Source organism: Anguilla rostrata, chromosome 18 (genome assembly GCF_018555375.3).
Source record: "Anguilla rostrata isolate EN2019 chromosome 18, ASM1855537v3, whole genome shotgun sequence".
Classification (NCBI taxonomy): Eukaryota; Metazoa; Chordata; class Actinopteri; order Anguilliformes; family Anguillidae; genus Anguilla; species Anguilla rostrata.
Window position 1 is genome coordinate 29033437 of NC_057950.1, and position 24756 is coordinate 29058192.

Below are 24756 nucleotides of genomic sequence, written 5' to 3' on the forward strand. Positions count from 1 at the left end.
GCGTGTCATTTGGCTTCAGGGGTGGGTTCATTCAGAATGTTATGGTTGCCAAGGTAACAAAATGAAACGGCTTTGTGTGTAGGTAACTCTTGGTAGATAATGCCGAAGTTGTGTATGTAAAGCTATTTAGTCTGTAGCTACATTTAATTTAAAACTGTTTAACACAAATGGATATTTTGGGTACGCTGGATGTCAGGTATGATCTAAAGTATTAGGAGCTATAAGTAATTTTTATTAGGTAGCTAGTTATGCTAAACAACCTATCGTGTTGATGTAGTCTAATTTGAACGAGAGAACTGTTTTCAAAAACGTTTGCTGCTAGCTAGCTAACGTTAGTTACACTGATGGTCATGAATCTGTAGAACGAATGTCTCTGGTCCATTTTCAAGTAGTCTATTCAATTTCAGTTCTTGTTTTCTGCATATTTATGTACCTAAACTATATCATATTTTGAGCATGTTGAGAATTCAACGACATGTGTTTTTTATCATTTGCTTTCCTTTGGACCATTTTCTTTATTGTAAAAACCCGGAAAAGTATAAAAAAAATTTTTTTCTTAATGCCATTATTATTTTCAAATGGTAATGGATTTAAGTTGAGTGGTTACATGTTATTTCTTTACATTACAGGCATTTAGCAGACGCTCTTATCCAGAGCGACTTACACAACTTTTACATAGCATTTTTTTTTTACATTGTATCCATTTATACAGCTAGATATATACTGAAGCAATTTCGATTAAATACCTTGCTCAAGGGTACAACGGCAGTGTCCTACCCGGGAATCGAACCTACGACCTTTTGGTTACAAGCCCAGTTCCTTACCCACTGTGCTACACTTCGTCCCTATTTCTTCTGTTTTATTTCAGATGGGCACAAGGTTTTACAAGCCAGAATGTCGAATTTATTGATAACAAAACTGCCTGTTACATCTGTGGCAATTACATAGTTTTCCTTGATATTGAGACCAAGAAGAGGCGCGTGCTGCAGAGTCCCGGTCGGGGCATAGGCGCTTTTGCAGCCAACGGCTTGTCCAAAACGCTGGCCTTCTCTGAGCGGAAACCCAACCCCTCCATATTTGTGTACAGCTACCCAGAGCTCGTTCAGAAGAGGGACCTAAAAGGCAAGTGTATTTTGAAATAGAAAATACCAATTGTCCGTTCATGTGCAGTTTAGTTCTACAAACTTGGAACCAAAAGGTGTTTCTTTGCTAAATTGGGCAAAACGGATAACTGAGTTCAGGAAAATAGCCTATGAAGGTTCTTAAATACTTTGATGATGACGGTCCGTTTCGGCTTCATGCATACAGGCTCAGCCAAGCTGGAGTATGCCGCACTGGCGTTGAGCAGGACTGGCCCTTATTTAGCGTGTCTCTCTGGCGTCCCAGAACACACCCTAACAATATGGTAAGATTTGCCTATTTTAAGTCTCAGTCTCCTCCCTGTGAAGACTTTTGAACAGCTTTGAAGGGAATTATGAGATACATGTTGGAATGTCTCTACAGAATGTACGTCTTTTGTAGGAACTGGGAGAAGGAGACCATTATCTGTGCTGATCCCAATGCTGGGAGAGAAGTCATTCATTTGATGTTTAATCCCATGAACTGGCAGCAGATCTGTGTTTCTCGCACATCATCCATCACCGTTTGGACCATTGAAAGCTGTGGCAGTCTTAAAATAATGACATCGAGGTGAGTAATGAGAAAGGTAAACTAAGACTTTCACTGACTTCAACAGATATACTCTAATTGCCTGTAAACACAGCATGGTCACTTTGCTTAAACGATAGACTTTGCATATCACTTGTTCTTTTTTAGCGTTTGAACTCAAAATAGTCTAATCAGAATGTATTTTCAATATGGTATTGGGCTGATGTTATATAGCAACACTTGGAATCAGGAATGTCTCAAAAGGATTGGTAAAATCAGGTTGGCTGTAAAGGTGTGTGTCATCTTCATGAACCGATGGGCACGTTTTTCCACGAAATCCTGGTTTTGTCCCACAGCGAGATCAGTCTCCCAGCAGCCGACGGCTCGGTGCAGGAGGCGGACGTCCGGCTCTGCCACAATCACAACGAGAACCCCAATTACTACGGCCCCCAGATGCCCATCGTGGCCATCGCTGGCCTTAAAGGGGACCGGGCCGAAGGATTTGTGGTACTGCGGTCAAACCAGTCAATTCATAACCGTTCTAAAGCGATTAACTTAGATTACAATATCAAAATGATGTCAGATGATTAGTAAATGCGTATAATACATCTAAAGCAGGTGGCATCACCTTGTTAATTTTTGTGCCTCTCTATGAGCAAAGGAATGTAATGAGTCTGAGTAAAATGAGTCCCAAAAAGCAGATCACTCATAGGGAGGCTTGATAATGTTGGGGTTGTATCAGTAGCAGCTGATAATACTATAGCTTAAAATGCACTCATTGGTATTGGCCAGATGTTAACAATATGACCCGTACCGTGGTCCAGCATGAGAGAGAGGTGACTTATTTGATACTGATGGTGAAAATTTCAGTGTAACTGTCATACTCAAAAAAAGTAGCCTGATCATAGTCATCTGAACCTCTTTTATTTAGAAGAGAATAGAATACGTTTTTCTCAGGGGGAACTTTGATATTTATGTTTAATTTAAATCATTTTTACCAGCCAATCTCAGAAACAAGCCTATGCAGCGACTCTGTTGCTCTTGACCTCTTGTTGTTCAAGTAAAATTAGCTGATGTCCGTGCTTCTGCACTTCTTCCATGAATGCGGAGACACGGTTGCAGGTTGATTTAGCGCTTTAAGGTAAAAGAGGGTGGCATCTGCAACAGTAACTATCAGCCAATGTACGGCTCGACAAATATCAGTTATTAATATCGCCCTTGAATTTCCATAATCTCTGACGTCGTTTGTGACATCATTGCGTTAATATTGTTCAGCGGATGCGTAGCTCTTGCTTATTTCGATTCTGAAAGCCCAAGGCGAAGATGAAGGAGAAGTTCTACCCGAGCTGCGTGTGCTGGACGGCCTCCTCTGACCTGTACGTGGGCTGCAGGCAGGGCCACCTGCTGCAGGTGCACCTGGAGAGCCGCAGTGTTTCTGTTCTGCTGAGCCCCCAGATAGACCCGGACCTGGCAGGTATGGAGCTACACTCTCCTCCCCCGTCCTAACCTGGGCACTCTCGGCCATGTGTCTGTCCAGCAGCGTGTCTTATCATTCCGGGATGTGTTTTTACCCTGGTTCAGAGACTGACAGAGGAGCACACCTGCAGGAGGGCAGTCTGCAGAGCATTGCACTGCACAGAGACGGACTGTTTGCTGCAGGAAATGTAAGACATGCTCTTTAAAATATTTCTCTGCTCATTTATATTTGTATGATAAATTATTTTTATGAAGAGTGTGATTCAGAAGAGCAAAGTAAGGATTGTCTTATATCATGACATTAAAGTGATCAAATTTAAGTTGAATTAATTTGACTGTAGATCCCATAGATGAGTGATTAATGACAGTAGATTCCTTATATAAGGGATCTACTGTGATCAAATTCAAGTAGATCAGTGATCAAATTTAAGTTGAATTAATTTGACAGTAGATCCTTTATATAAGCATCGCTGGTATCAGAAATAAAATTGGAACCTTTTATCGTATGTAATAAAAAACAAGTAATATTTTGGTATTAATATTCTGTAAATTATAATACATATTCCAATTTTTCTCGTGAAACAGGATGCCGTTTTACGCTGCTTACAAATTAAGGGCGACAACGTGGGGGTAACGCAGCTTTGGGAATTAGGAGAGCCAGTGGTGAACACGGCCTTCTCCCCCGACGGCCACATTTTGCTCCTGTCATCCAGTAATGTGAGTAGAAAACCTCCAGAAAAATGTCAGTTGTAGATAAGCAACCCGCAGGAGTATGTGGAACGAACCATGAGACAGTATGATCAAAGTAATCTGGAAATGCTTGATGTGACCATTTTGGGGTTAAAATAGCCTTTTCTGCAAAAAAAAACAAAAAACGCCAGAACGCCAAATATGACTTGTGCCAAAAAAAGTGTGAGAATGTTCACTTTTCACACGTATAACAAGCGCGAGCACAGCGCTAAAATGTGTGTCACTGACAATTGTGTCACTTTCTTAATGGATTCATAACAAAGAAAAATAATTTATGGCTGTTGGATATTTGAAACAACGGTGTTCTTTTTTCTACCTCCAGGGCAGTGTTTACAGGTACAGAACAGTTCAGCCGCAGCAGATGGAGAAGGTTCTGGATGTTCTCGCTGGAAACTTTGTGGCTGCAGCCTCACTGTATACCGATAAGAACCTCTGTGTGGTAAAGGATTCTTATGGGGCTATCAAGATTTTAGCATCACAGAACTTAGTAATTACTCCAAATGGAGTCCATGGCATAATAAAAACAAGACCTTCTCTGAAAGATACTAAAGTCATAATAGCATGGCTTTGCCATTGACATTTATATTAAACCACTTACTACAGTCTTCATTCCTTCACTTCTTTTCCTATGTCCCATGTTCTACTGCCACAGGTGTTAAGATAATAACCAATGCTTCCTTATTGCAGTCAGTGAGAGACTCTGGAGTTCTCCAGCTTTGGTCTGTAGATGATGAGTCACACATCAGCTCCATCTCTCTGCAAGTTCAGGTGCGTTGGACATGTTCATCTTGAGGTTAAATTAAGGATGTGTCCTCTGAGGACATCTTCCACTTTCTATGCCACAATTATGTATAATGAGGAGTTGCAAGAAACAACTCCTTCCCAATACATGGTAGTAGAAACCTCTAAATTCGAAGGTTAGAATCTTGCCAGGATTCTTATACAGCTAACAGTGCTGAGAAAAAGAGTTTAGCGAGGAAGAGACATTTGAAGTTTTTTTGTGTCGATGTCTGGGTGATGGATTACATGTCTGAATGTGATGTAACGGAATGTTTTGAAGGTGACCAGCCTGGCATGCTGCCCCGTCGCCCAGCTCGCTGCCGTGGGAACGGACACCGGGCACGTCCTCTTCATCGATCTGACATCGGAGAAACAGCCACGCGTTGTTCACCGGATACACCTCCACCACGTACCCGTGTCTCAGCTCAAGCAAGTGTCTCTGAGTGCCTGTGTCTGCAACACACGCGCACTGATCTTACCTGTGTCCTCAGTCCCTCTGTTACCTGTGTTACCTGTGTCCTCAGTCAGCCTGTTACCTGTGTCCTCAGTCAGTCTGGGGTCTCTGTCCTCAGTCAGTCTGTTACCTGTGTCCTCAGTCAGTCTGTTACCTGTGTCCTCAGTCAGTCTGTTACCTGTGTCCTCAGTCAGTCTGTTACCTGTGTCCTCAGTCAGTCTGTTACCTGTGTCCTCAGTCAGTCTGTTAGGATACCTTTGGTTTTAAAACTGCGCATATGCATTTTGGTTCTCTAGTAGCTGTGCAGTATATTGTGGGAAATATTCCAGCTAAAATTTTTGTTGTTCTTTCTTGATCAGTTAGTTGCTTGTCATGCACTTAGCTGATGTTCTTTCTTCTCTTTGTTTTTTACAGTTTTGACCATGGAGGAAACTTTCTTCTCACAGGGGCTTCTGATTCAAACATATTTGTCTTGGATGCTCGGCCTTCTAAGATGTTTGAGGTCATTGGATTTGCAGGTACTTGTGTTGAGGGTATGGGACGTACAGTAAGTGAGTTACTGGCTCAAGCTGCCCTGCCTGTGCAGATATGTGTGTGTTTGCTAGCGAGCGGTTGTGCTGTGTTTTCAGAGGCAGGGGGCGCTGTGCTGGGCCTGTCCACGCTGTGTAACCGTGGCGATAAGCGGGTGCGGGCGCTGGCTCTGTGCGCCGCGGCGATGGGCACGCAGCTGGAGGGAGGGGACCGGCTGCTCGCTCTCTCCCTTCCCGTCCAGGAGCTCACAGGTAACCGTGGAAACGTACCGCTACACCGCTTCGCACACTGTTCAAAACACAATGTGCTACAAGGGGACGGGTGGTGTGCTCACATAAAGCAGTGGTTTCTCCCTTCAGCGATGTACCCTCAAGCGAACGACAGCAGGCTTCGTTTTTGAAGCTCACTTCCTGGTCTTGAGAATCGTTGCTCACCAGGATAGACGTTTCAGCCACTCATTTCATTTCAGTGTTCAAAGCACTTTTCACCTAGCCCTTGGGGATGTCACTGTGACTTGGTCAGTGTCCCTGTCCAGCTGCGCAGTCTGGCCCTGCTTTGGGGGTTTCCTTGCATTCCGGTGCTGCCTCCTGAGAACGGAGAATGAAAGGATCACACTCTCTGGGTGATATAGTACAGGGAATAATGGTCAGCTTGGAAACCCACGCTGATTGGCCGGATGTTCTGGGGCTGCTCATGCAGGGCTGCAGCTGACGTTGTACGCTGTGTTGTGCGCTGTGTTGTGTGCAGGATCGACGAGCTGTGCAGATCCACACGGCCGTCTGTCGGACAAACTCCTGCAGAAAATCCCCTGCGAGGTCCCCCACCCCCTCTCCTCGGCCGTCCTGGGACCCGACAACAAGATGTTCGGCTACTGCCACGCCACAAAAACATTGCAGCGCTTCCAGATCCCAGAGGTACTGCTTTAGGGCTCTCTCAGAGTAGTTTTTATGGGCTACTCTCGTGTTTTCAAAGCGCGTTTTTTTGCTTCTCAGGGTTCGGGCTCTCCGAGCGGGAGCGTCGTCCGGCTGACCCCGGAACAGGAAGTGGAGGGTCACCCGCTCGGCCCCGCCTCTCTCCTTCTGTCCCCCCACCGGCTCTGGCTGGCGTCGGTCGGCAGGGACGGGCTCCTTCGAGTTCGGGACGCGTCCCGTATCGTAAGAGGCGCTTTCTCCGCGTTCGCGCTTTTTTCACTGTAAATGCGGTTTCACTTTTATTATTGTTTGCGATTGCTCCGCTCACCAAACAGCTGTGGCGAAGACAAAAACACGATGCTTGAAATGAACGGTAGGCCAGAATTCAGCGTAAATGTTGCTTAAATCCAGGCCAATATTCAACAAGCATAAACATGGCATAAACTATAAATAGAGCAACAATGTGTAGGCCTATTCTGTGAATTCTGAAAATGAGTGAGAGTGAAAAAGCTGAACGTTATTAGCGATAAATGTACACATTTAGAAACGTTTTCGGCCCGGACCGCAACAGCGGGGCCAGCCCTGCAAACGCGAATGTCTGTGACGAGTGACGAGGTTACACTATTGGTTGGCCGAGTTATGAAGTCACACCATTGGTCGGCCGAGTTATGAAGTCACACCATTGGTTGGCCATGGTTCTAGGTACTAGGTTTAGACCTGTTCTTGTTCAGTGAAGATTTAGCAGACGGTTTGCTTTGTTCAGGGTTCACTGGGATGTGTAGTTCCATTGAGGCGGATGGCGGTCTTTCCTCTGACAGGAGCGGTGTGTGCAGATGCAGTGTCACGCCTGCTGGGCGGGCGGGGCCGGGGCGGTGTCCTTCAGCGCAGACGGTCAGACCCTGGTCACCACGGGCGTGGAGGACGGGTCCATGGTCTGCGTGCAGCTCAGGTAGGCCTCCCTGCAGAGCCGCGGCTCCAGGCCTGCGTGACTCACCTGGGACGGTACCCAGCATGCAGTGCGTTTGCATTGACTTTGAGAACAGATTATTTCATACTATGACAATAAATCATCAGTCAAAAAATATATTCAGTGCACATGCTATTGAGTACACATGGTGATATTCAGTATACATGCTGTTAAGTACACATGGTGTTACTCAGTTCACATGGTCTTAACTTGATGTGTGTATATTCATATTGTTTTCATTTATGTGAGTCATGAAGTTAAATGAGTGTTTTAAAGATGTTTTCAATTCTATCCTTAGTTTAGCTATTGTTGAAATAATTTTGAAGGAAATGTAAAATAAAAAAACAGACTTTCTTAAATTTGTGGCTAAAAAATGAAGGATAAAGGGCATTGCTGTTAGTGAACAGAGTGACTGTGTCTGGATGGCTTGGCCAGGCCTGCGTTTGGCTTACTGCAGTACTGTGCTCCTGTAACTCAGATTGGAGACGGAAGGTTCCAGAAAAGCGTCTGAAGCAGCTCAGCAGGGGCAGTCCCTGCTGGTCGCTCTGAAGACCCTGCAGGGCGCGGAGAACCCCGTTCTCAGCCAGCTGCCCGAGTGGAACCGGCACGTCCCGTCCAGGACCGAGGTACGAATGGGACAGGAAGCGCTGACCCTCCTGCTGATTTCGGATCACGCATTCATCGCTGCTTCATATGAGCTGCACAATGGGCAATTTACACCGGTCAGCCACAACATTAAAACCACCTACCTAATATTGTGTAGGTCCCCCTCGTGCTGCCAAAACAGCTCTGACCCGTCGAGGCATGGACTCCACCTCTGACGGTGTCCTCTGGAATATTTGGAATTCTGTATATTTGTATCTACTGTATATTTGTATCTGATATTTTGTATCTACTGTAAATTTGTATCTGGTTGTGTTACTTTGTTGTCTTTGATGCTGCAACAGTGCAAATTCCCCCCGGGGATCAAAAAAGTACACCACTACTACTACTACTACTACTACTACTACTACCACTACTACTACCACTACTACTACTATTACTCATTATATTATTGGTTTTTATTACATTAAAAATTTGAAATGGATTACATTATTGGGAGTTATTACACTATTGGTAGTTTATTTCATTATTAGTTGCTACAGGGCTATAAAAAGCTAAGATATTGTTAGAGGGTGAATTATTTCCACATTATTTTAAAAACTCAACGGGTCAGAGCTGTTTTGGCGGTATGAGGGGGAACTACACAATATTAGGCAGGTGGTTTTAATGTTATGGCTGATCGGTGTATACACTGTACAGTGCAAATCATTGCACTGCATAAAAGTGTCTAATAATGACTGATTAATAGAGTGGTTGAATAATAAAGCGCAGAAACAAAAGCAATAGAATAGTCTTTATTCTTAGATAAAGAAGTCCCATTCTCAATGATTAAAAATGTCTCTCATTTTAAACTAACACAGAAAAATCTGGCAAACTTTTGCCCAGGGAGAGTGTGTGTGTGTGTGTGTGCAGCAAGAGTGTATCCTCATGCAGGGAGAGTGTGTGCTCATGCAGGGAGAGTGTGTGTGTGTGTGTGTAGGGAGAGTGTGTGTGTGTGTGTGTGCAGGGAGAGTTGCGCTCATGCAGAGAGCTTTTTTCGCTTTTCCCCAAACATTTAAATTGTAATTGTGCCTTTAGGATGTCCTCCCGTGAACAAGTGCACGCCTGCTGTGGGAGGGAGGGGCGGAAGGGGAGGGAATTAACGTCAGTCAGTGGAGAGATGGGAACCTCACTGGTGACTGCAGGCAGCCTGTCAGCACCTGTCTGATGCGTTAATGAAGGGACCGGGCGAGTTACTGCAGACAGTCAGACATTTTCTACACTCGGGTTATAAGACAGAATTGCCTGGAAGGTGTGGCGAACGTATTCTTTCAGAAAGCACTGAACGCTGGAAATGTTCATGGTTTGTAAGAGCGTCACAGCTGTGTGAAGTAAACGGTGTAGGAGAGCCTCCTCTTGAAACGTGTAATAAACTAGTCTGTCTCTCTCTCTCTCCCTCTCTCTCTCTCTCTCTCTCCCTCTCTCTCTCTGTCTGTCTCTCTCTCCCCTACCCTCTCTCTCTCGCTCTCTCTCCCTCTCTCTCTCTCTCTCTCTCTCTCTCTCTCTCTCTCTCTCTGTCTGTCTCTCTCCCCCCCCCCCCTCTCTCTCTCAGGCCAGACGCAGAATAGATGTGACAGAGCAGGATGAGAGCTACAGCAGCGCTTCCTCCTCAGCCGTGACCTCTGACCCCACCTGGCTGGACAACAAGCATGAGGAGGTCAGCAGTGTACACACACACACACACACACACTCACCTACACTCACACACACACTCACACACAGCACACACACACACACACACACACACACTCACCTACACACAGCCAGTCGTCACTGATTTCATCTGACAAAGCGTAGTATATTTATAGCGCTTGTGCTCTGCTAGTTTGAATTAGCTCATCTTTTAAACACTGACACAGATTAATTTACTTTACCTGTCCAATGGTTGCGTAAATTGACCACAGAATCTAAAAATAAACAGGGCACATATATTTCTGAATGACTGCTGTCCAGTTACCCAACACAAAGATAAACTCAGATTGCTATCAGAGGCGAATCAGTTTGGATTAGAGCTTTGTCTATCTATGAGTAACCAGTGAGAGCCATTATGAAACCAAGTTTCAAGCACAACTAATGCATTCTACTGAATCATAAACTTAAGATATGTGTTATAAAATTGCAGTGTTGAATTTTGAGTGAAAGGTTTCTTTAGACATCGAAGTGCCCTTCATGGATCAGACTTTAGGTCGGTGTGTATTCGCGAGCTGAAGTTAAAGGGCAATTTCACTTTATAGCACTTCTGGGGTAATTTTCACACCTACCCAGGCTTTTGTGTGCACCCCAGACAGTTTTTAGGTTGCTTGCTTCAATATTTAGATATTTAGATATACCCGTGTAAGCAAACCCCCCCCCCCAATCCAATAGAAGCCCATTTAACATCAAACTCCATTGTAAACACACATCCCTGCTTCTCATGACTGATATTGTCCTTCTAATGAATGTGTCGCTCTTTATTTTTTGCGAAGCAGGGACGTGTGTTTGCAATGAGTCGTGGAGTTTGATGTTGAATGGGCTTCTATTGGGGGGGGACGGGGGGGGGGGGGTTTGCTTACATGGGTATATCTAAATATCTAAGTATTGAAGCAAGCAACCTAAAAACTGTCTGGGGTGCACACAAAAGCCCAGGTAGGTGTGAAAATGAGCCCAGAAGTGTTATAAAGTGCAATTCCCCTTTAAGCACAGCTTGGCAGCGGAGCTGAGTGGGCCTGACTGAACAGATTGCCTTGTGGGACGGGATTTTCCCCCGCGCTTCCCCTGTGTCCTCCGGCGAATGGAGATTGGGTACAGCGTGAGTCAGGCCCGAAGCAGCTCTGAGAGCGGCTCTGAGAGCTCGGGGGCTTGCAGAAAGGTGCCCCCCCCCCTCCCCAGCCCGTCCGTTTGCTCACAGGTGCCATGTTTGCACAGGCGCTGAGAAAGGAGAGTCAGCAGTACGCCCAGTCCAAGAGGAGCCTGAGAAGAGAAGTCAGGCAGCTGCGGGACACGGTACGGGCGTGTCCTCCAGCGCCGCGAGCTCAGTCGCCGTGACTCACGCCGCTCGGCTACGCTAACCTCGCTCACACGGGAGTCCACTCGGAACAGGCTTAGCGAATTGGACTTTTCCCAGAATGTTCCGGTACTTTCAAGCCTCAAAAAATACATTTAATTACAATTGTCAAATAAACCAGTGATACCACATCATTTTTCTGTTCTCCAAAACAACGTGACATACTCATCTTTTATAGTTCAAATTCTTCTGAGCATCTTTTGTTTCTGAAGTTTTAAACACTTGTAAGTTACTCTTTTTTATGGACTGTTCACTGTCCTATAAAAGGGTGTGGTCCTGCGGTTTGGGCGTGAGTGTGTGTAAGATGCGGGTGTTCACGGGTGATCGCAGATCCAAGCGATGATGCGGGAGAACGAGACGCTGTCGGACATGGAGAGGCTGGAGCCCCAGGAGTTCAACCTGGACATGGACGCGAGGATGAGGCTGCTGGCCGAGGCCGAGGAAGAGGTCGCCAAGGTAACGGCAACAGCAGTAATAATCATACTACACACTTTTCATGTAGTGTTCTCAAATCGCTTTCCAAAAAGGTCATGTTTTTATTCTGTTATATTACAGCATTTAGCAGAAGCTGTTATCCATACATAGAAAAGCGACTTACAGAAATGCAGACATGAAGATTTAGTCGCGAGCCGACCCAATGCTGAGTCATCTGTGTTACAGTCAACAGCAGTAAATACAAATACAAGCCTACAGCAGTGCTGCCCAACATTGTTCCTGGGGATCTACTGTCCTGTAGGTTTACACTTAAACCCTAACAAAGCACACCTCATTCAACAGCTAGAGCAGGACTGCCCAGGCCTGTTCCTGCAGATCTGCCATCCTGTAGGTTTTCACTCCAACCCTAACAAAGCACACCTCATTCCACAGCTAGAGCAGGGCTGCCCAACCCTGTTCCTGGAGATCTACCATCCTGTAGGTTATAATTTCAACCCTAACAAAGCACTCCTCATTCAACAGCTAGAGCAGGGCTGCCCAACCCTGTTCCTGGAGATCTACCATCCTATAGGTTATAATTTCAACCCTAACAAAGCACACCTCACTCAACAGCTAGAGCAGTTCTTTGAGATCCTATCCTGTTGGTTTTCATTTCAATCCTACAACATAAAGTTAGATGCTACAGTAGTGTCAGCCCTCAGTCTAGACAAATGTGGAGATTTGGAGCCATTTTAAATGGTTTTACGAGGCTTGTTTACAGGAGCGCAGATTCTCCGCGTGTTTGCGTGCGTCTGCATACCGAGAGCGTGCCTGAGTGTTGACAGGCTGTGTTTCTGCATACCGAAGTGTTTGCGGCCTGCTCGTCTCTGGGGTGGAATGCCCGGCGTGTGCCAGGCTTCCTGTGGAGGCATGCGTGCAGGGCGCGGTCACGCACGGGGTGGGTGTGAACGCGCTCGCGTGGGCGCTCGTGTGCCCCTCAGGTACGCACGGAGGCCGAGCTGGAGGACCTCGCCAAGGCCTACCTGTGCGAGGTCATCAAGAGGGAATGCTGGGATTCCATGAAGGTCAAAGGGAAAGCCGTCAAGGTACGAGAGAGCATTTTAAACAGTAATCAAATTAATTAGGCACGATGTAAGACTGAGCTCACATCTAGTAAAAGGTGTAAGAAAAAGTTCCTCAGTTCCTTTTTCTGAGGCATCAGCCACAGGTGATGGAGTCTAATGGCTTGTGGTGCAGCATTGCAGACGCGTGAGCGTATGGCGAACAGGAAGTAAGGATGGTTCTCTCTCTCAGGCCTTCCATACGGATAACGAGGTGAAGAACTATCCCATGAAGGCCAGGTCTCCCCAGGAGCTGGAGGAGATGGAGCGGGTGCACACCATGAGGAAGATCGAGCACGAAGACCGCAGAGTACGCCACGCCTCGTACCCGCGCCCTACGCCTCGTACCCGCTCCTCGTACCCGCGCCCTACGCCTCTTACCCGCTCCCTACGCCTCGTACCCGCTCCTCTTACCCACGCCCTACGCCTCGTACCCGCTCCTCTTACCCACGCCCTACGCCTCGTACCCGCTCCTCTTACCCACGCCCTACGCCTCGTACCCGCTCCTCTTACCCACGCCCTACGCCTCGTACCCGCTCCTCTTACCCACGCCCTACGCCTCCCGCCCTCTTACCCGCCTACGCCTCGTACCGCTCCTCTTACCCACGCCCTACGCCTCGTACCCGCTCCTCTTACCCACGCCCTACGCCTCGTACCCGCTCCTCTTACCCGCCCTACGCCTCGTACCCGCTCCTCTTACCCACGCCCTACGCCTCGTACCCGCTCCTCTTACCCGCGCCCTACGCCTCGTACCCGCTCCTCTTACCCACGCCCTACGCCTCTTACCCGCTCCTCTTACCCACGCCCTACGCCTCGTACCCGCTCCTCTTACCCACGCCCTACGCCTCGTACCCGCTCCTCTTACCCACGCCCTACGCCTCGTACCCGCGCCTCGTACCCACGCCACATGCTGGAGACCTGGTCCCCCACTGGAGCCAAGATCAATATGCCACCCAGATCCCCTTATTCACACACAACACATGGCGACGTTGCGTTGAGTTAGGCATCCATGACACTTCTAATGTCTAATGTCTAATGTCAAATGTAATTGATCCTTTAAAATAGATTCCTTCTTCATATTGTAAAAAATTTTATGCAGTCTTGATTTTGGATCCTGGTATTACGATAAAATAATATGCAAATGGCTCGAATTGCTTTTTTTCTAAGCACACGCACCGTATCGCCGCAAAAATGCAACAGTAGTCAGGTTTTTGTGTTTTTCAGCATGCTCTCAAAAAATGAACATGCGTGATGACGCACTGTTCTTTTCTCCAAACCGATGGGCAGCTCCAGCATGACATCGTGGAAAAAAAAGCTGGCTCTCCCAAAGCAGAGGATGAGAATGAGGAGGAGGAGGGCGAAAATAAGAATGAAGAGGAGAACGAGCCAGAGGCCGAGAAAGAGGAAGAGGAAGAGAAAGAGAAAGAGGAGGAAAAGGAGAAGAAGGGCGAGGAGGAGGAAGAGGAAGTGGACCAGGAGAGCCCGGCGCTAATGGGTAGCCTCAGCGCGGAGTACGGCGGGGCTAACTCCTACCTGTACAGCCAGTTCGACCTGCACGTCCGCGAGGAGAAGATCAACCAGATCACCCTGCTGCAGGTCAGTGCCGCACACGGGTATTACACGCGGCTCTCTGATTGGCTGCTCGGCTCAACTCTGAGAGGGTGAATAATGACATCAGCAAAGAAAAAGCAGTCAGTTACAGCCATACGGTAAACAGTATCCATAACAGTGGTGTTGTTCTGCTGAAACAAACGGTGGCAAATATTTGTATTGATTTGACCATACATACATTTATTAAATGTTTTCACTTTTTATTTATTTATTTAATTAGTTTTGTCATGCTTTTCCCCCCAGAAGTACACCCTTACAGAAACTGAATATACTGCAATATATTTAAATAAACACTTCATGTGGGAAAATGTACAAATTATTGCATGTATTGCAATAGTCCATTTTACAAATCTGTGCGATGTATGCTATAGTACCAGTTGATGTGTATAACTATTCTGACAGTGTTTGTGTTAAATACATTCTTGCCATGGCTTTGAGATTGTTTGGCTGAATGCAGTGAATGCAGGGCCGGTTCCCCTGCTGGCTGTTAGTGGGTATTTCCTCAGCCCCCCTTCCTCTTGATTTCCCCCCTCTTCCATCCCTTTCTCCCCCCCGTTAGGACGTTATTTACAAGGTCAAGACCGCCTTCAACAGGGAGTTTGAGGCGGTGCACAAGCAGAAGGTGCAGGAGATCAACCGGGTGAAGGAGAAGAACCGGAGGATCAGGGAGATCATGGAGGAGCTGGAGGTGGAGGAGGAGCTGTGGGAGCCCAGCCTGACGGACAGCGAGCGGCCCGAGCAGGCGCTCAGCGTGGCCGAGAGCGAGGTGCGGGGAGCGCCGGGCCGCCGCTCGGTTACAACGGCTCAGAGCATGGGCAGATCTGTGGCGGTCGGCCCGCCTGTATCGGTGGTTTGTTGGCTTACGAAAGGGTTTTTAAAAGCATGTGGAGCATGACAGTGACATGAATGTTCACAGTTGATTAAATTAGCGGTGATAATGTGCTCCACACCGCATGGAATTTCAGATCCAATGAACTTTTATCCAATTAACTGTTTTTTAAGATCCACATTTATACATGTCGCATTTAGTTTGTAAGTGTTTGTAGCCTGATTTTATTTTTATTTGGCGGTGAATTGGTTGCAAACTCCTGCTGTATACATGTAATTTGATCATCCGTTGTTTTGATGGACACTTGTACATTTTTCTGACGTTACACGTAGCACAAGCGCATGCAGTAATTCCCTCTGGAATTTTGATTCAGCCCCTGCTCTCATTGGGGTGTAAAATGACAGTATTTGTTTAAGCTTTGAGTATTGCTTTTTTATATTACATTACATTACAGGAATTTAGCAGACGCCCTTCTCCAGAGCGACGTGCACAACTTTTTAAAATGCATTGACATTGCATCTATTTATACTGCTTGACAGATATTGACGCAATGCAGGTTAAGGACCTTGCTCAATGGTACAACGGCAGTGTACCTACCATTATGCTATTTAAAAAAAAAAATCTAGTTCTGGCGTATTTCTTTGAGACTTGGAGGCTGCTGACAGCCACTGTTTGCAGAAGATGAATAATGCGTTCTGGGCTCTCACACACTGTCGGGCAGTGACTTCATCATATTTATCCTGCTCAGCTGTGTTCTGCAGACCGAAAAGCAAACATCACCTGTAATCTCTAGTATCAGAGCCTTTTCAACACCAAGCGTTTATCGCGCCGCTCCCTCCGTAAGCCGGCCTGGCCCGGGTTCGACTGCTGGGTGAGCGTGACGGGTGCGTTCTGTTGCCAGATCAAAGTGGAAAAGTACCTGAGCGCGGAGCAGAGGCAGAAGGAAGAGGAGTCGAAGAAAGTGGACGAACAAAGACGGCAGGCCGCCAAGGTCGGATTCCACGCGAGCCGGGAACCGCACTGGCACAGCATCCCATGGGGGGGGGTGAGGGGGGGGGCGCACGCAAACATTACCCAGACCAATGACACGCGCATGCGAAATACTGGTCTGTTTATCACAGCGTACAGCCCATTCCCGCTGTTTAAAAGCGCAGTGCCACATTACATTATCTAGAATCACATGGTATGCAATATTTATGACTATATGATTCAAACTATTTTGTTTGCTTCTGCTCGAAACACGGTCTTCTTGTAATGAGCAGAGTTGACAGCGATTAATATGTGAGGCTGCAAGGCAAAAACTGTGAAAACAAATTTCCCCTGAGGGGACAATAAAGTATTGTATCGTATTGTAATAGAAGTATTTTATTTCATAATTATTATCTGAGGAATGTTGTTATTGATCTGGCTGTTAGCCTCTTCCGCTGGAGTGACCTTTGCCCTCTTCTTCGAAGGCGGACAACATCCGCGAGAGGGCGCTTGATGACATGATGGACGGAGTGCTGGAGATGAAGAAAGAGGGCATTTTGAAAATGGTGGGGAAAGCCTCCATGTAGATATTTTAAAATAAAAGGCAGCTTGGTCCTTACTGTGATTAATTACAGCACGGTTTGGTATCACGCTCTTAAGGAAACGATTGGGCGCTGAGCTTGTGACCTTTGACCTGCAGGCGGTTCAGCAGCCAGAGTTCATGTCCAGGCCTGAGGAGGAGTGGACCGAGGAGGAGATGAAGAGTCTGAAAGAGCACGAGAAGAAAGTGAAGGAATTGAGCGAAGAACAGGAAAAACATCGAAAGGTATCAAACCCTCCTGTTTCCACCTGGATAAGCTGTTTTACAATCTTGCCCAATGCATTTACTGGCAAATTCATTTTTTCCGGTGAATTTGTTTTTCAACAGAATGTATCATGAAGGGATTCAATGACCAACGGCCTCGTTAGACACGTTTAATTTGTTCTTGATCAATATATTTTTTCTAGACTTTGGAGACTGAAATGAAGAAACTGCAGTCGGCCATCCAGGAGGGCACTCACAGTTTTGATGAAGTCCTTACCCGGCTGTTTGAGAGGAAAGTGAACTGTGAAATGGTTATCTACCAGGTAAAAATCCCATTTTAGCATGATTTTCCATGTGCTTATTTTAGCACTCTTATTCACTCACTCGACAAATATGTCAAAAGCAGGCCTTCAGGAAAGAACCTCTCCGTTTGGGATGAGCCTTGTTAAATCAGCTCTCGAAAATATGATAAAAAAAGGCTATTTATGTGGCACGCTGGGTTATTGGTGCAAAGGATATAACTGTCATTGTGGAGTATACGATCTGAAAGACTAACCTTCTGTATCCTGTTTGAAAAGAAGGAAATATGTGGTAGTGAATTAGCAATGCTCATACTTTAGGTCAAAATGTGTGGAAATAACAGAACAGTCTGTTACAATAAAATGAAAAGTGTAGAAATTTTTCTAACTGAAGACTCATTTTTAAATGCTGATCAAGCATTTGCTTTCCAAAGCCGAATGTGTGTGTGCAACACATTCATATAACGATGTGGTAACCGGCTGGTACTTTGGTGTACGATGGGTGGGGACCCAAATGATGCCGTGAATAAGTCTGCGGTCGGGGTTATATTATTCTCCAAAAAAAAGTCCGCTTCTTCAGATCTGAATGGTGCTGACGTCAAAGGGATGGTTCTCATTCCAAAGTGTTGAGTGATTTCATACATCAGTACTTGTTCAGACATACTCATAATCTCAAAAGGGCACAATTATATACATTTTCACACATTTGTAGTTACATATTCCCATGTGACCCTGCTGGTGTAAAACAGGGTCACGCGCTGATAATCTTGCTTGTTGTTTTAGGAAGAGCTGAAGCTTGTCAATCTGGCCCAGTCTCTTCTGATGGAAGAGGAGGTCCACCACAGCGAGGAGCAATTTGGCTATAAGCTCGAAGAAGCAATGGCCTTAAAGGTGCTTTCATTTTTAGGTTTTTATCTAAATTTTCATTTCACTGAACATTATTTCAAATTGTTGACAAAAACCAAGCAATGCATGTACACAATCCATAATATGATTATACTGTATTGTACTGTTGCTTTAGAAAATAATCAGTCTGTATTCAAGGCTTTGCCTGATTTTGCTGCTGTTGTTGGCAGAGTGAGATTGGGGAAAAGATACACAAGTACAGGAGCATTGTGGATGCCTTCCGGGAGACCTACGATAACGCTGTTGCAGAGGACAAAGTGAGGCCCTTCCCAGATCAAATGAATTTCAGTTGAATTTCCTTTACTGTTTCTGTGTACTTCAGTAGCTATATGTGTCATTGCGCTCTACAGTTTTTCCACGTTGTCCTCCAAAGCAGTATTATGTTATAAATGTATCGCGTGGTGTATGGAGGGTAAAAATATTTAGTTCAACTTGGCACCTGCTTTATATTTTTCCTTCCAGCTGCTTGACCGAGGCTTCAGGAAAGAGTTTGCCGATGTTCCTGTCCATATGGTCGATCAGCTGTACAAATTATACAAACGCAGACCAAGGCAAGACTGTGTAATACCCACAAGGCAGTTTTTTGTGTACCCCCCTCGTCCTGCATGCCATTCCTTTATATATGTGAAAAGATAATTGAGTAGAGAGTCAGCAGTGGGTGAGACAGCAGTGGGTGAGATAGCAGTGGGTGAGATAGTGGATGAGACAGCAGTGGGTGAGACAGCAGTGGGTGAGATAGTGGATGAGACAGCAGTGGGTGAGACAGCAGTGGGTGAGATAGCAGTGGGTGAGACAGTGGATGAGACAGCAGTGGGTGAGATAGTGGATGAGACAGCAGTGGGTGAGATAGTGGATGAGACAGCAGTGGGTGAGATAGTGGGTGAGACAGCAGTGGGTGAGATAGTGGGTGAGACAGCAGTGGGTGAGACAGCAGTGGGTGAGATAGTGGATGAGACAGCAGTGGGTGAGACAGCAGTGGGTAAGATAGTGGGTGAGTCAGCAGTGGATGAGACAGCAGTGGGTGAGATAGTGGATGAGACAGCAGTGGGTGAGACAGCAGTGGGTGAGATAGCAGTGGGTGAGATAGTGGATGAGACAGCAGTGGGTGAGATAGTGGATGAGACAGCAGTGGGTGAGATAGTGGGTGAGACAGCAGTGGGTGAGATAGTGGGTGAGACAGCAGTGGGTGAGATAGTGGATGAGACAGCAGTGGGTGAGACAGCAGTGGGTAAGATAGTGGGTGAGACAGCAGTGGGTGAGATAGTGGATGAGACAGCAGTGGGTGAGATAGTGGGTGAGACAGCAGTGGGTGAGATAGTGGATGAGACAGCAGTGGATGAGACAGCAGTGGGTGAGATAGTGAGTGAGACAGCAGTGGATGAGACAGCAGTGGATGAGATAGTGGGTGAGACAGCAGTGGATGAGATAGTGGGTGAGATAGTGGATGAGACAGCAGTGGGTGAGATAGTGGATGAGACAGCAGTGGGTGAGATAGTGGATGAGACAGCAGTGGGTGAGATAGTGGGTGAGACAGCATTGGGTGAGATAGTGAGTGAGACAGCAGTGGATGAGATAGTGGGTGAGATAGTGGGTGAGACAGCAGTGGGTGAGACTGCGTGCGTGTCTTGGAGCAGGGTGCAGAGGATCCGGGCTCAGACGGACGACGTCAGTTCTCTCCGCTCCGCCAGTGAAGGAGCGTCTCAGATGATGAGGGCCATGGAGGAGCTCGACCGGAAGGAGAACATGCCGGAAGACCTAGACCCATCCGTTTGGCAGCGTTTCTGCCAGTCCAGGAGAACCAAGGTGGAGAGTGAGCAACGGGTGAGAGGCGGAGCCAGTGCCCAAAAAGACTGCTTCTGCTTTCTATAGGGGCACAGTGGGAACATGGCCTGGGGGGGCAGGGCCTGGAAGACACTGAACTGAATTTAGAAGTATCTAGAATGCTTTAGGTTTGGGATCTTGGCAGGGCTCACTGTCATTGTATGCATAATATCTAACCAGAATTGCTTTAGTAACGTCTGCTCAACTGTTAAAAAGGTCTCAGAATTGAAGTTATTCTTCGGTCGCCCAGTACAGTGGTCTTCTGTGGTCTACCAGGTTGTTTACTACTGCTGAGCTCACCAGTGCATTCTTGCGTCCTTCAATGCCGTGAAAAAGTATTTGCCCTGTTCCTGCTTTACCATTTTGTCCGGCGTAAAGCAAATACAGCATTTCACAGTAAGAACATCACACCAACAATCGAATGTGGTAGTAGTGTGATGGTGTGAGGATGCTTTGCTGCCTTGAGACCTGGATGACATACCATTATTTTAGGAACCATGAATTCTGCTGTGCACCATAAAAATCTTAAGAACAATCTCCGGTCATCTGTCCATGAGCTGAAGTTGAAGTGTAATTGGGTTATGCAGGAAGACAAAAACACAAAAGCGAGTCCTAAAATTAATAATTTGTGCTTAAACCTACCAATTTGTCTGAATTAAGCTGTTCTGCAAAGAAGAGTGGGCTAAAAATCCTCCACAGCAATGTGCAACACTGATATCAAATTATAGGAAGCACTTGCTTGTAGTTAATGCTGCTAAAGGTGGTGCAACCAGTTATTCAGTTTAAGGGATCAATTACTTTTTCACATGGGTGATATGGGCATTTGATCATTTTTTCCTCATTTAAATGAAATAATTATTTTTAAAATGCATTTTGTGTTCAGGTTCCTGTTGTATATTACATTTTGTCGAAAGATTCAATGTGACAAATATGCAATAACAAAGGAAATCAGGAACGGGGAAAATACTTTTTCAGAGCACTGTATCTATCAAAACAGTTCTCTTCACAGAGTGTTTTCACAAATGTTTGCAGAAAAAGCAAGGGCATTGGAGGATGGTTCCAGTACTTATTTTTCTGAATTCTGTCAAATCACTAGAGGACAGGGCCCCATTTGCATAACTACTGGTTATGATACAACAACCTCATCCTCCTTTCCAAAGTGTCACTGTCCTTTTAAAAGTCCTTTCTTGCCATTGGTCTGCAGGTGAAGCAGAAGGCCCTGGAACTGGCCGAAATGCAGGCGTTCTTGCAAAGGAGAATTAGCGAAGAGGAGAGCGTCAAAACTAAGATAACCAGTCTAATGGGTGATTTGAATAGGTGAGAGCAGTTCAACATGATGAAAAAAGAAATGGCTGACTGGCAAGGCTCCTTCAGTGCTGTCTAAATACTACATTAAAGGCGGCTTGCTGCTGGGAGCACGTGTCATATACCGTATCTAAAAGAAGCTCATTCATATGGACTTACATTTTGGTGAGAAGTGTCATGTGGGTAATGTAGTTCATAGTCCCAAAAGATGTTTTATTTATTTGCAGTCTTCGTGAGGAAAAGATGGTGTTCCAGCTGGACCTGATGGTGCAGATGCTTCTCAAGCAGGGCCAGGTGGAGGTGGAGACGGGCAGATTCATTCCAGATTTCTCTGACTCAGAGCTCATTCACAGGAACGTGGTGGAGGAACTGAATGGGACAATCAGGGTAGGGCCGATTCTGACACGCTTACGAATGATTCAATCGCCAGTTGTGACTGGAGGGTGTTTTTTGTGCAGTGATTCTAAAAGGGCACCCCAGGGTGCCCTTTTTGATGCGTCACCAACATAATTCTCAAAGTCAGCCCGAGTCCGTCAGGACCTGGACTCACCCCAACCCTCAGGCCAGTTTCGGGTCGAGAATTTATCGTTGATTTTGGTCGGATCTGAAAAACTGTGTGTGTGTGTGCCTGAGTGTCTATTTAACTTGCATTTTTACATGTGAGCACTGTCCATTTTGCTGATTGCTACTTTGAGTCAATCAAACACTCAAACTTTCTGTATTTGTCAAAATGTATCTATTTTAATCACCCAAAAACTTGTTTGCTGTAATTAACTACACAGCGAATATACAGCTTTAGCCCGAATTCCTTTTTGCACACTGCGCACGCACTAACGTGATCAATTAGATTATGAAATATAGGAACGGAATGGAGGCGGGGGCTATCCCATCAATGATGAGTTTACAACAACAATAACAAAGTCAGAAAAAGAGGGGGGAGATGGATACGGAATCAGTAATAAAAAACGAGTTTGCGACAGGCGAATATGTTCTGCTCTCTCAGGAGGGAAAGGGAAAATCAGATGTGTGAAAGGTACTCGAATTGGTTGTCAAATTGGACATTTTAACTAACAACCAGGTTAGCTTTTCACCAAGCACTGTGAGTGAGATGACATGGAACAGGGTAATATCTGATTGTGTAGGGCAGCTGAGGGCATCTCTCCCATGGAACAGGGTAGTATCTGATTGTGTAGGGCAGCTGAGGGCATCTCTCCCATGGAACAGGGTAGTATCTGATTGTGTAGGGCAGCTGAGGGCATCTCTCCCATGGAACAGGGTAGTATCTGATTGTGTAGGGCAGCTGAGGGCATCTCTCCCCCATGGAACAGGGTAGTATCTGATTGTGTAGGGCAGCTGAGGGCATCTCTCCCCCATGGAACAGGGTAACATCTGATTGTGTAGGGCAGCTGAGGGCATCTCTCCCATGGAACAGGGTAATATCTGATTGTGTAGGGCAGCTGAGGGCATCTCTCCCATGGAACAGGGTAATATCTGATTGTGTAGGGCAGCTGAGGGCATCTCTCCCATGGAACAGGGTAATATCTGATTGTGTAGGGCAGCTGAAGGGCTCTCTCCCATGGAACAGGGTAATATCTGATTGTGTAGGGCAGCTGAGGGCATCTCTCCCATGGAACAGGGTAACATCTGATTGTGTAGGGCAGCTGAGGGCATCTCTCCCCCATGGAACAGGGTAACATCTGATTGTGTAGGGCAGCTGAGGGCATCTCTCCCATGGAACAGGGTAATATCTGATTGTGTAGGGCAGCTGAGGGCATCTCTTCCATGGAACAGGGTAATATCTGATTGTGTAGGGCAGCTGAGGGCATCTCTTTCCCATGGAACAGGGTAATATCTGATTGTGTAGGGCAGCTGAGGGCATCTTTCCTCCATCTTCTTCAGTCTTTAGGAGATCAGAAGATCTCCAGCATGGTGGAGATTAAGGACTTTCGGAAGGGCATCATCCAGCAGGAATGGGAGTACAAACGGATGAAAATGCTCCTGGAAGACCTCACCAATAAGGCCCGGGACATCCAGATGCTCCGGGTCACCCTGGAGCTGCAAGAGGTAGGGCCTACAGTAAAACCCTGCCTGTGGCCATTCATTCCGACAGCTGCGCCACCATGAAGCCAACACACAGAACCCTGAATGAGTCTGCAGAAACTGTCTCTTTCGTATACTCTCACGCATCATTGCTGATGGTTTTCGGGAAAAATAAAATGCAAATATGCATCATGTAATATATTCATTTTGCATACATCTCTATATAAAATAAATAAATGTAAATTATTCTAAGACTCAGACTTTATCTTGTACGTGATCTGAATACTGATTTTCTTCTTGTCTTCTTTGAAGTACCTGAATGCAACAGATCATGACAACCGTGTGTCAAAACAGATTTCGGATGTAGAAAAAAGAATTGTACTGCATGAAAAGGTAAGAAAACGAGCCAGATATTATTTTTGTTTCGGTTAGTTGTAACCACCACCTGCTCATGCAAAGACTTTCAAAACTATGAGCATAGAATTCTTCTGTTCTGTTACCAGCTACTTTTCACCTTGTAATAATTCACTGTATGTGCAACGTAACCCTCAATGTTGTCATATCCACAGCATAGCATACTCTTGCATTACTGATAAATCACTTTTTTCATATCGAATGGTACTACTTAAAAACAAAATTTCTTTCACCTTTTTTTAAGACCCATAACAAGGATGTGAGGACTACCAAAAAGATGATGGAAGATATGGAAAGACACGTAGCTCGCAAGGTAGAGCAAAATGTGCTGCTGGACCAGCAGATAGCAGACCTGAAGGTGACGGTGGCGGAGAGAAGGCACATCTGCGAAGCCGTAGGTAATGAAAGCAAAGCGTATTTCTTTCATTTCATCCGAAAGCCCTTGTCATGTGACTGCTTGACTGACAACAGTGATGGTGTTAAAATGCCGAGAAGTGTACGGTCCTCTAGGGTTGCCTGTACTTGTTGCGTGTTGGCATGGTTACAGTTACACGACAGCTTGCGCACGGCTCCTCCCACTGCCCACACAAGGAGAACACAGGCAGGCGCCTCCCATTGGACGTAATTGCTACCTGCTGACTGCGCCAGCTTCCCAGCAGCAGCGTAACTGTGTGTGAACTCCTTTAACCAGCCCTGGAGCAGGCCCAGCATGGCAGCAGTGGGGGACGGTACCAGGAGATTGTGGACAGGAAGAGACTGATGGACCAGGCCAAAGACCAGGCCAGTGAGCTGACTCAACTGAGGGCGGAGGTGGAGAAGCTGAGGAGGAAGACTTTCCCAGCACTCATCATATAACAGCAAGGGCTTCACTGGTTATGTCCTTCATTTAGTCACAAATGTACTTTGCTTTCATCACATTACTCATTCGTCAATCCATTATAAAATAGTTGTGGTGAACAGTTTCAGTAAATTCAACTGTAATGGAATTCCACAATGTTAACAATTAAATGCATCAAGTTTA

At 46.1% G+C, this 24756-nt stretch overlaps 1 protein-coding gene across 1 annotated transcript; it reads left to right on the forward strand.

Moving 5' to 3' along the window:
* The first annotated feature begins 53 nt into the window (after window positions 1–53).
* cfap43 (cilia and flagella associated protein 43) lies at window positions 54–24756 on the forward strand. Its single transcript, XM_064317400.1, has 38 exons — window positions 54–196; window positions 869–1122; window positions 1309–1405; window positions 1522–1689; window positions 2004–2154; window positions 2959–3121; window positions 3229–3311; window positions 3709–3840; window positions 4196–4312; window positions 4561–4641; window positions 4934–5082; window positions 5522–5625; window positions 5737–5889; window positions 6386–6552; window positions 6631–6792; window positions 7368–7498; window positions 7995–8142; window positions 9711–9815; window positions 11063–11140; window positions 11532–11657; window positions 12617–12721; window positions 12930–13046; window positions 14024–14332; window positions 14907–15113; window positions 16078–16167; window positions 16631–16711; window positions 16846–16971; window positions 17154–17273; window positions 18033–18140; window positions 18326–18412; window positions 18618–18706; window positions 19790–19976; window positions 21181–21293; window positions 21509–21668; window positions 23181–23345; window positions 23634–23714; window positions 23980–24133; window positions 24427–24756. Exons 1-38 carry the CDS (start codon window positions 168–170, stop codon window positions 24588–24590), a joined length of 5061 nt encoding a protein of 1686 aa, XP_064173470.1. The 5' UTR covers window positions 54–167; the 3' UTR covers window positions 24591–24756.